Raw genomic sequence first — 13,167 nt, 5'->3', positions numbered from 1 at the left:
ACGCCTGGCATTGTTATATTTGAATTAAATACATAATTAGCTATCACACCAAACTCAGAGCTCTATAAATTGCACACCTTCAATTGATTTTACAACCCCTTTGTTGCCCATCCACTCCCGCACCCACCGCTGAACAGCTGCCAGGCGCCCGGATTAATTAATAATGATAGTATGGCACACTAACTAGATGGATTTCGTTGCTCTATAAATTTCATACCTATTTCCGTGGCTAGCTCTCCGGTGAATCGAGTCTACATAAAATATGCTAGTATTTGTAACATTGGGCCTAGCGAAACTATCTGGCAGGATGTTGCGTGTGAGTACCAAGGTCGTAACGTAATCAATTGACGTAACAGTTCACTAATAAATTATGGATTATCATTTTTTTACTTACGTAACTTTTCTGCGCCTACGACCTACGGTCACAAGATTCCCATCTAATTTATTTGTGAATATCATTCGCAGCTTATTGCAAAATTACTCAGCAAATGTGCATTAGATTCTTGAGCTTTAGTATTAGGTATTAGATGTGAATTTGTATTGTAGGTATAGATTAGATTGAAACAAAGATCGCACTCGATAACTAAATATTCGACTTTGCATTATTTAAATTTATATCGTTTGCCTCACCAGGGACAATTATTTTTCCGGCTAAGCTATCGTTTTTCGACTACTTAATGCTCTCTTATTACCGTGAATTCAAATTTATCTGAAAATACGCTGCAATTTTGATCAGAAATGTAAAAATCCGTTATAAAGTACCTAGAGTTCCGAGTGCACGTCACTGTCCCAATACATGCCATCTTTAAACTTAAAGTCATTGTCAATAGTGGTGGCAGCAGGATGTCATCTATAGGGCATTAGCACTACGAGCACTAGGACGAAATTAGACTATCATGCGGTCACGCATAGCTTTCGTAGAATTACCTTTTATCAACAAAAAAATCTGTTAGCATAGCGCGCCACAAACCAGTGCGCTATAGACCGGGAGATAGTGACACATTTTACTGGGTCATTTGTACCAGTATGGCGGTTCGTCAGGGGTCTAAGCATGTAATGAAGGAAAGAAAATGCTATGACCATAGCGCTGGTACCGGCGGCCCAATCGCGTGGGCGTTAGTCGAACGTGTCGGATAAAATACGAGTGTCGAACGATTTGTACCACAAAAATCCTCGTATTATTCGATAGTCCATAAAAAAGAAGTAGGCGGTAGCGTAATGCCATACTTCTCCGGTGTGACTTACAGCCCGCCATACTGAGGCGAACACGTTAATTAAAAAAAATCAATTCAACCATTTGTACCAAGCTAATTTTTGCACAGGTGATCATCGTCGAGCAGCCATTCATGGACATCACCATGCCATACTTTTCGGATGGTTCCAAATGCCCGCCGCAAGGAAGTTAATTTTTTTTTTTTGCTAAACGATTTGTACCAGTATTGCATTTAAATTTTTGGAGAGTATTTGATAAAATGTGACCGTTATTATAATTGCCATACTTATAGTAGGGGGAAAAAGTGCTGCCATACTTGAAAAACTTATTTAATCGACACGTTTCAAAAATAAGACTATACAATACGTAAAATAATTTTTTACAGCATGGCATCATCATATTCTGTTTGATTGGATACAATTATACCTAAAAATAAATTATTCCGGATTATAACTACGGGGCGGACGACTGTGAGACTTAAGCCAAGACTTAAAAAATAAAAAAAAATTTGACGATTTGTACCAGTATGGCATTTGGATTTTTGGAAATTAGATGATGCAATGTGACCATTATTGTATTTGCCATACTTCTAATAGGGGGAAAAAGGGGCACCATACTTGAAAAAGTTGATATTTCGAAAGATGGAAACATATTCGTTTAAGAATAAGAGATTAATTAAGTATGTGGCGTTACTTAGTTAAGTGTAGCGATCAATACAAGATGATTTGGGAGCTTTATTGTGATTTAATATCTACTATTAATTACATTTACCTAATACCTAATTTAATCAGATATAGTGGTGACACGAATAAAGTTTGAGCATCCCTGAGAATTTAATATCGGATGTTTAGCATCCGATCTTTTACCACTTCGGGTAAGACCGGATCTCGGCCTACAGGTATCGTATCAAAATTCCAAATATACAGATTTGTCACAAATTTAATAAAAATAACATGCAATCTGTAAAAGAAACAAATAACGCTTCAACTTGCCAGTTATTCAAGAAAAACTGCGAAGGGTATTTCCGGACACAACAAAAAATCTCATTTTTTGGACTTTTGCACTTATCTGGCGACGTGTTAGTCGGAGCGACAAGTGCGGCCTGAAGGGGGTTGCGGGACAAAACAGCGCATTGCATCACCTTGCATCCACCTTCACCTTGCGAGCATTAAAAAAAAAACCCCCGCAACAGGCAGAAATTTCAATAATACGATCTTAACCGGTGTCCGATCTTAGTCGAACTTGTCGTTTTCGAATTTGCGTTTTAAGGTATAAAAATATACGCACATCGTAAGACGATAATGTTATTGTATTAAAACGGAATACCAAATGTTGTTTAGACCTGAACTTAGAGGATATAACCAACGGAGACGCCATGTCTATAATTTTCGGTACAAAATAGTCTGCCGTTTTTTGCGGGGGAGGGGCACATCAAATGTATACGTAACGCCAACATAGCCATGTCAGATAAACGTCATTCCATAGATATGGTTGACAAGTCGTTGACCATTGGCCGCCTTTTTTCGACAGAGGGGAACGCCTGTTAATGACCACTCCGTTGGTTATATTCTCTAAGGACCTGAAGTATTACCAATTCAATACGAACTTTTCTACCTCAAAATAGTTATAATTCAATATTAATTCATGGGACAGCTTTTTAGAAGACTGATTATTTAAAATAAGCATTTAAATATTGTATTTTTAATTAGTAGTAATTTATTTACTTATGTGCATTCTTCCGCCGATAAATATATTTACTATTAATAAAACGTTTCATTTTACTGGCAACACAGTGGTAGATTTGATGTAATTTAATGGTGAATGGAGGTTTACAGCACGATGAGCCGAGATCTCTATGATTCGAGAAATCGTTCGAGCGGTGGTAGCCGTACAATATTATTCAACATAATATATAGTTATAAGACAAGATTGCCGCCACCTACGTCTTTGAAATTTTGGATTTATATTCGGTAAAACTTAAACTTTCAGGAAAAATTAGTGCCATACTGGTACAAATCGTCAAAAATACGAATAAAATCTTACAATAAAAAAAAAAATTGTGCACATTTGCCACCTCCTACAGGTATGGCATTATGAGATTTCTATTTATGATCACACAGAAAGTGTTGAAAAAAAAATTCAAGATGGTACAAATCGTTTAGCAATAAAAAAAGATTAACTCCCTTGCGGCGGTATGGCGGGCATTTGGAACCATCCGAAAAGTATGGCATGGTGATGTCCATGAATGGCTGCTCGACGATGGTCACCTGTGCAAAAATTAGCTTGGTACAAATGGTTGAATTGTTTTTTTTTAATTAACGTGTTCGCCTCAGTATGGCGGGCTGTAAGTCACACCGGAGAAGTATGGCATTACGCTACCGCCTACTTCTTTTTTATGGACTATCGAATAATACGAGGATTTTTGTGGTACAAATCGTTCGACACTCGTATTTTATCCGACACGTTCGACTAACGCCCACGCGATTGGGCCGCCGGTACCAGCGCTATGGTCATAGCATTTTCTTTCCTTCATTACATGCTTAGACCCCTGACGAACCGCCATACTGGTACAAATGACCCAGTAAAATGTGTCACTATCTCCCGGTCTACTACCTCCGTCCTATTTGCATTTTTGAAATAAGATTTTTACTTTCCCACAGTGCACTACTGGCATCACAGCGACAGGTCGCAATGATAAGCGAGATGATCCACTCGGCGTCGCTGATCCACGATGATGTCATCGACCAGAGCGACTTCCGGCGCGGCAAGCCCTCAGTCAACGTATTATGGAATCACAAGAAGGTACGTCAGGTTGTTTTCGGCATTTAAAGCAGGCGATTATTTTTCTGTGCATATTTTTGACCATTTGTCGTAGAAAAGGAAACTTCTATACCCGCAAATCTTCAGAAAATTCGCGTTAGTACGGGACAAACGGTAGACAATTTCATGGAATGCTCCATTGCACTGCTGACATCGAAGTGACAGTCATACATTGCACTGCTGGCTCCACTGGCTCAATAGGTTACGATCAGCAAGATAAACCATTTTAAATGTTCGATGGAATCACAGGTTATGGGGCTCCCCCACGCCAAAGACCTTCGATCTGAATCCTTTAGTTTTCTTATGTTTTTGTATCTTATCATATTAACAGCGACGGCTTTGAGCGATATATCCTATATTTACTTCAAAGTTTATTGTGTTCGAGATATTTGGCCGCAAAGTTGAACAATTTTAGGCCAAAAAACTGGTTTTATGGCCATGACTTTTGTGTTAGTTTCAAATTAAAATCCTAGACACGGTTTTCGGGACGTCAAAGACGAACCCATATATTATGTAGATTTCGTATATGTAAGATCCTTCACAGCAATCTAGTTACGAAAAGTGTTTTATAGACAATGTTTAAAAAATCATAAAAAAATAAGTATTCATTTCTTTCAAAATCCGGTAGACAAAAATGGAGATAAAAGATTGAAGAACCGAAGCCGTTTGTCTTATAATTCTACCTGTAGTACAAAAGTAGGAGATACGATTCAAAACTTGTCAAAAATCGATGAAAACCTCGGGTAGCCCCTTAAACATTTGTATGTTATCACACAGTGCACTGCTATCATCACAGCGACTAGCTGCGATGATCAGCTTATACAAGTACATAAAGGTAAGATGATTTTATAAATGTTTGTCATTTGTGCAGTTCTATAATTTTAAAATCCGGGAACTTCCATAAATTCAAGCAATTTTGAAAGCGTATTTTTTTCCGAAATAACAGGTAACTTGTAATTAAATTCAAAAGAAGTTTGTTTTGCATACTTCTTATACATAATTTGCGTTGGATTATTGTAATTTGCCATTATTTCTCCAACCTTATGATATTATAAACTAGCTTGAAACAGAATGCCTATATTCAACTCCATTAATTCAAGTTTAAAGCTACTTGCTTACGGCTCCGTGGGGATTCGACTGCGAATAAAATTAGTGTCAAATAAAATATTTATGTTAATCCTTTAAAGGCTTTCCGAGACGCAATCGCTACAAACACTTATTTATTTCAGCTGGACCGCGTGCATTTTAATTTTGCATTATTCAAATTCGCCCTGTACGCCGCTCGAATGCTATTCCGCGGATAGGAATCTTAACTAACGTATAGAATGAATAAGTAAATGTATTGTCGCGTTCTTTCATCCGGATTTTCCTTGAAAACTGCGCATCACGTGAGCAATGAGCGTTATTTAATTTCTTTTTTTCGCATGTTGTGATGTGACATAGCGAATTTTTTGAGCATAACAACCCGATGTCCTTTCCTCAGTTAAATCTATGACAGGTAGCAAACTTGAACGATTCGACAATTTACAATAAAAAAGTGATTGTTTAAGCTTTGTGTTCTTAATAAAACATACATAATTATTAATTACATTAACTAAATCTTACAAATATAATTTTTTTTGACTAATAGGATTATTACTAGTTTTTATGTCTTTAAGCTTGAGAAATACCACTCTGAGGTGTGCAACCTTTGCGGTTCTGCAAATGTTAGATTCTTCCATCGAACGCGTTTTGTATTAAAATATGTCCTTTATGCTTCTCACGGCTTATGTAGATATTTCTATGATTAATACGTGTACATGTATAAACAGCTCGCTCTGGAATTTATAAAGGACTTTTATTGTTTTATGATACGTTTACTAAGCTCAGAGCAGAACGAGGTATTGAATACGAATCGTTTTATTTATGGATGTGACGGGAGTTATCGCATACGATGGTATCTCATGCAGATAGACGTAAAAACCGAGTATACGTGAACACATAGCGTAATGTACTTGTAACGATATAAACGCCTTTGAATATGCCTGATAGGCGACGCTGAATCACGGACTGTGATATGAATAATTGGAAGCTTACGCAAATAGTACTGTCTTAGCTGATCTATAATGGACCTTATTTTATTGCAATAAAGTTTAGGTATTGTCATTTATCAGCGTAAACGATGGTATATTACGCCAGCTTGCCAACTAGTGAGAACAATTTGGTAGTAAAAATAATTAAACGGAAGAATTACATTATTATCTATCACCAGGAACCGCATATGAAGGTTGGGAATGTTAGGCATTAATTAAACAACGTTATAAATTCATATAATAATCCTTAAATCCGGCACGAAATCAAGTAGTCAAGTCAATCAATTTTTAAGCAGACTAAACATTTCAAGCGTCCATATTTTACGTCAATCGCTTACTATCTGGTCAGAATTGACTACGGTTTGTTTGCTTTGAACGTTATAAAAGAAACAAAAACATATCTGCTTCGAAAACAGTAGGCGACGATTTATGCTTTACATACTTTTTGATTAATTGTGTAGATACGAGTATGTACTCGTTAAATACCTTAATAACAATATTCGCATCGAGTTTCTTTTTTACAATAACGACATTTATAAAGCTGACCTTTACTGAAGAAAAGTAGCACTACGTTCTCTGTTTTAACTCGCAGTTGATTTAAATTGATGAGATTCGTCACTTTAGCCCGGTGATTGTGATTTATGAGGCATACAGGCCAATTCGAACGTACACTGATATCAGAATGACATCTTACTGATGTTATTCAGTTGTTTGCTCGTACTTGGGTCAAAATTCTTTCGGTTGTCTTGTTTTTTACCACTCTGTCATGCTTCTATGTTTGTCTATTATCAAATAAACTAGCGACCCGCCCCGGTTTCGCACGGGTTAAGAAATTATACACCTTCCTCAAGAATCACTCTATTGATAGGTGAAAGCCGCATGAAAATCCGTTCAGTAGTTTTCGAGTTTATCGCGAACAAACATACAAACACACCTGTGCCATAAATTTGTGTTTTGTACAATAAAAAGTTTATCATCATCATCAGGCTATAGTAGTCCACTGCTGGACATAGCCCTCCCCTAAAGAGCGCCATAGCGCCCTGTCCTCAGCTTGCCGCATCCAGCATCTGCCTGCAGTCTTTCGCAGATCGTCATCCGACCTGGTCGGAGGGCGTCCTACACTACGTTTGCCGGGTCGCGGTCTCCACTCAAGAACACGTTTACCCCAGCGGTTGTCGGTTCTTCGTGCGATATGGCCAGCCCACTGCCACTTCAGCTTGCTAATTCTTTGAGCTATGTCGATAACTTCGGTTCTCTGTCGGATGTATTCGTTACGAATCCTATCCTTCAGAGAAACTCCGAGCATAGCTCTCTCCGTAGCTCGCTGAGCGACTTTGAACTGGTGGACCAACCCTACCGTGAGTGTCCATGTCTCGGCTCCGTAGGTCATGACGGGTAGGACGCACTGATTGAAAACTTTTGCTTTCAAACATTGCGGTATGGATGACGAGAAGACTCGGCGTAGTTTCCCAAACGCTGCCCAGCCCAGCTGGATCCTCCTCTTGGCCTCCTTCTCGAAATTGTTTTTACCTAACTGCAGAATCTGCCCGAGGGAAATGTATTCGGAAAAGATTTCAAGAAGGTGAACATTTACGACTATCGGTATTGGATCAATGTGGCCATTGATCATGACTTTGGTTTTATCCAAATTCATGCCAAGACCGATGCGTTGCGAGGCTGCAGCTAGGCCGCTTGGAACTCGTCGAGTCTCCTAGCGAGACGGTTCGTGACCACTCGTGAGAACAGCTTATAGACGTGGCTCAGGAGCGAGATGGGTCTGTAATTTTTAAGGAGGGTTTTGTCCCCCTTCTTAAAAAAGAGCACCACCAAACTCCCGCTCCACGCCTTTGGAGTTCTCCCACTGTGAAGGACGGAGTTGAAGAGGTTCTGTAATTCCTGTATAACAAATAAATAAATATAAATAAATAAATATTAAGGACATTTTTTACACAAATTGACTAAGCCCCACGGTACACAGGTACACGGTAACAGGGGCTCCTCCAGCTTTCAAAAGCTCTGATGTTATTCCGTCCTCACCGGGGGCTTTTCCATTTTTAAGCTGCCTCAGAGGTAACACGATCTCGTCTTGGCTGATGTCTGGCAGTTCGTCGGTGTAGTGGCGTGTCAGGGTGTCTCTGGAATCGTGGTCGTCTCGTCGGGAATGAGGGGCATGTGCAGCGTATAATCGGCCATAGAAATCCTCAATCTCGGCGGAGATCTCCGGCTTCGACAATACGGTCCTCCCGTCGCGCGTTTTAAGCTTCGTCAGGTGGCTCCTGCCAAGCTGCTGAGTGAATACTTTGGACCCTCGGTTTCGCTCTATCGCCTCTTCAATGAGGCGTGTGTTGGAGCTCCGAAGGTCGCGCCGTACCATCTTCGCTATTCGCTTGTTCAGGTCTGACCTCTCCGACGAAGTCGCTTGGGTAGTTTCCCGTCTTTTTGTCATCAATCCGAGGGTCTCAGCCGAGAGTTTGGATTTCTTGCCAGTCCGCTGCGTTCCGCAGAATTTGACGCCCTCATCCCTCAGAGTTTCGACCAGATTATGTAGGGTCTCGTTAGCGTCATCGGTGGGTTCCAAGGCAACAAATCTATCCCTGAGAAGCTGCTGGAACTTCTCAGTACCCGCCATGATTTGAATTGGGTAAGGGCGGAGCGTGGACTTCATCAGACGGTTTCTTTCAAGCTTCTAGTTGATATTCAGAGAGCCTCGGAGGAGTCGGTGATCAGATCCGGTATTGAACCTGTTGATCACTGAGACATCTCTGAATATGTGCCTGCTATCCGTTATGATGAAGTCGATCTCATTTTTAGTCACAGTGTCGGGGCTTTGCCATGTCCACTTCCTTTGAGGCTTTGAAGAGTTTATACATACATACATATACCACGTGTCCCAAAAATCAACGATAAGCTGGCACCAGAAGATGGACCTGCTCATGACTACTCGAGGAAAAAAAATAAAAAAAATATATCTCAATTTATTATGGAATTACTAAATTTCACCCCACACAAAAACCTCCACTCCGTCACATTTTTTGGGGACAAAATACCCCAATTTTGACCCACTTGTCCGTGAATTAGCGCGGGCGAGACGCACGATAACTAATTAACATGATTTAAATATTATTCTGATGTCAGCGTACATTCGAAATGGCCTGATAGGTTTTGGGCGGGCCGTATTGGCACATCATTAATATGCCCAGCGCGTCGTGGTCATTGATGAAACGATGGGACGCCTCTGTCTGCGAATTTACCGATCGCTGTTGCTAGGTTGCCGGTTGTTAATTACGAGTAGGTATGTGTCATTCGCGGGCAAAAGGCATTCGTAGTCAAATGCGCTATGCAAAATTCCATTAAGTATTTCTGAAAAGAGATCACTTTAGGTTGTTGGTATTAATTGAATATATTTAATTTAAATTGAATAGGTACCGTTTTTTTTATAATATCTCCCGTCGCAAGTTAGATTAAATTTAAATTTCTAATAAAAAAAACTGTTATCCCATCAGGTTTTTTTTTATTGGAAATTTAAATTTAATCAAACTTACGACGGGAGATATTAAAAAAAAACGGTATTCAATTTAAATTAAATAGGTACGTAAACTTGACAATAATGGTGCCCATAGGCGTGATAACTTCGCTCAAACAGTATTAATAGCGTTCTCATTCGCCTATAATAGGGTATTGTTACTCTAAACATCACAAGTCGTAACTTCAATTTGGGCCGCGATCGTGAAAAATCTGGGTTAAGATCACGCCATTCAAAACGCGTCTCATTGAAGTCTCGGTGCCGGGCCTTCGGCGGCATTATACAAAGCACTTTCTATACTTTTAATTAAACAATGCTACTGGGAGTTCGCCGACACACTAACAGGAAAACAGTTGTTTGGATTGCTCCCGAAAGTATGGAGCTTGAATTCTAGCTGTTAATTATATGACTGACTATGACGTTTGTTGCTAGGGTCTTATATAGCGGTATGATCAGCTTTTCTAATCCCGTAGGGCTCGTTCACGAATAGGCCTGTTGCAAGTAACAAAGAATCACGGAAATAATGGTTTCAAAGAAACATCAACAAAGAAACATATATCATATTAAGTGATTCTAAAAAATGGCCCAATCTCAGTATAAACTGAAGGATTATTAATATATTCAATAAAATAAAACTGCAAAATTCTCCAATCGGCCATTATTATTGAAACGCCAATCAGAAGCGTTCCAAACAGTGACGTCATCAATCCATAACATATTTCTTAGAGCAACATAGACAACCTCATTGACCGAAATCCATACGTTCTCACCAAAGAGTTCGAAGGTGCAAAAAAATGTTATTTCGACACTAAACATTTATTACGTCCAAAAAATATTATTACACGATATAAAGGAGATATCTATTTGTTATTATCTAAATAAAATGCTAAATAATACGATATTTCACCAACAAACTTTTTTAATTATTTGACTGAATGGAACTATCATTGCCATGTTGGCTGTCGTAACTAGAAAAAATGAAAAATTAAAAAGTAAAACCTTTTCACTCAAACTTTACATGTATCTAAATAATTCATCATAAATTGCAACCGTGTGAGAGTTTTTGTGTAAAATGAGTTATTGTGATACATTTTTGTAATGTATTTATCATCCCTAATCGTAATATATGGTGCTGAATTAACAATATCATTCGGATTCAAGGGAAATTCGTAATTGTAAGTATGTAAACAATGTCTACCACCATACCACCAACTAAATGGTGACGTCACAAATGTCGTGCGAGGCGTTTTCGCGCGAGTTTTAAACTAGATATAATAAAATGCAATTATTTAAGTTAAATTTTATGAGTATAGCTGAAATATTGTGTTTTTCGGAACCAATACAAGTGTACCGACAATAATAAAAGGGATTTCAAAATTTGTCATCAGACCTATTACGTAACTAATCATAAAGTTATTTATGCTTAGTATACAAAACACACGTGGTATCATATTGTTTGAAAAAAAAAAGAAATGATATGAGTTGCGGGACGTCACATTAATTTAAGATTTAAAACTTGAAAAGAAATACAGGCGGAGTAAGTAAAGTACTTAAGTCTGATATTTTTTGGGTCTTGTATGTTAATCTTTTTTGATTGTTTATTTTTTTTACGAAATATATTTTATATTTAATTGAACATGCCAGTTTTTTAATTAATGTAATTTGCAATTTTAAACCGACTGGTGTTATACGACTTTTTGCTTATTGTATGTTAATTATTTTTAATTAACTTTCTTCTTAGATAAATACATGATAAGTGGATATTATGTCTGACATTGAGAGAGAGGGTTGACTCAAATATAAAATAAGGATTGACCCTTAATACCAACCTCCTTGTACCAAAAATAACATGCGTTACCAACCTTACATGTATTGGCTTTAGCAATATTGATTTTAAGCTCAAGATCTGTACCACATTACATATTTACCCATTTGTTATTTAAATATTGGACTGTCGACCTATGTGAGGCGTATTCAATTTCATTTTCAGTCACCATAGAAAGCGATTTTTGCACTGACGTATTAGCCAGTCACACTCGTACGTTTGCTAATTGACGTCGCCGTTGAATATTTAATCAACGTGTAAAAACTTTTACTTTCTCATTAGGTATCATTAACCGTGCAACGAATTATTTGGCCCGATTTTATTTGAAAAGAAAGTTGTAAATGTGACGCCGCCAGTAGGTTCTTAGGTCACAGGTTATTGCCCCAATCTGAGGGAAACAAGAAATATTATGAGCTGTGGGAAGTGGAGCGCGTCGTCACCGGCGGCGGGCTATCTCGTGTTTGTAATCGAATTTAATCTACTCTCCCTTTCTCTCTCGCCGGCGCACGAGTGAGACAGGTGGTGTCCGCGTGTTTATTGAACGTACTGTAACCTTCTAAGAGCGGCGTCTCAGACGGGCCTCGTACCTACGAAAGCTGTGCGACCCCCGGTGAAAGTGCCCCGCGGCCACACTCTTCAACAGTTTTTGGTGTAGCCGCACCTTCCAATGATCGTATATATATACGGATAATTATACAGATTGCTGTGTTTATCCGATTTTTTGTGATTGTGTGTTAATCCGATAAAGAAGTACTTAGTCGAAGGAACAGTAAACTTAATTATAATTGCTTAGTTTATTTCTTAATCTAGTTTCAACATAAGGACAAACTTAGACATTTTCCAGCAATTCCATGTAATTAGCAAATCAACGAGCGTTAAGAGCTTGCGCCAGAAATAAAAATTGTTCTTTCGGCACTCCCATTTCTTAAGAAATACCATCAATGCAACAATGCTCGTCCATATTAAACGTGAATACTTGAATATATAATCCCCCACGTGTCTCCAAAACAGAAGCCATACGAAGGTACGTTGAGACACGATCGTTATGCAATCTGTCCCTCTTGAAAGGAATATATTTGTTAAACCTATTATAGCCATTAGTTTCGTCAAGGCAATTTTCGTAAGCATCCGTGGCACTAAGTGTATGCTTATTCATATCATGGTTACTACGACTAATGTAGAATTAGGAAGAAAATGCGAATCCGATGCGTTGCTTCCATTACCAGTGATGCAAACAAAGGAATGCCACGGTAGGAATACAGATGGATCGGCCAACAAAGTCAAAGCTAGTTTTTAAAGCTATAAAGGTTCATTTATTCAACTTGTACGCGCTACGCGTTCCATTCGTCCTTCACAGATTAAATGATCAGTAATGTCCCGCGGTTATACCTTCCGGTGATCTCCGACGTAAGATCTTTGGTCAACGACTCAACGATCAAATATAATGTGGTTTCTATAAATTAGATGTGTAAAGTTGTAAACCCACTTCTCCGTTTTATGTAGGTTGCATGTTGAGTAATTTGTCTCGACCTTTGCTATTGAGTGAGACGATCCGTAATGTGTTTATCATAGATATAGCATGTTATTTACTCACGTGATGTAAACTGTATTCACGGCATTTAAATTAATGTCAAATATTTAGCTAAAACTTGAATTGAATGTTCTATGATAAATTAAGTACAATTAGATGAAGTGCACAAAAATGTCTGACTCG

The 13,167-nt window shown here is 38.4% G+C and overlaps 1 protein-coding gene across 1 annotated transcript in view; it reads left to right on the top strand.

Moving 5' to 3' along the window:
- LOC134792385 (all trans-polyprenyl-diphosphate synthase PDSS1) overlaps positions 1–13,167 on the top strand; it is an 82,781-nt gene that overhangs the window by 51,748 nt on the left and 17,866 nt on the right. Inside the window, exon 4 of the mRNA XM_063763678.1 lies at positions 3,874–4,015. Coding sequence (XP_063619748.1) covers positions 3,874–4,015 — 142 coding nt within the window. The remainder of the gene's footprint in view (positions 1–3,873; positions 4,016–13,167) is intronic.

Source organism: Cydia splendana, chromosome 7 (genome assembly GCF_910591565.1).
Source record: "Cydia splendana chromosome 7, ilCydSple1.2, whole genome shotgun sequence".
Classification (NCBI taxonomy): Eukaryota; Metazoa; Arthropoda; class Insecta; order Lepidoptera; family Tortricidae; genus Cydia; species Cydia splendana.
Note: the sequence above shows the minus strand (reverse complement) of the source record. Positions and strands in the feature narration are given on the sequence as shown.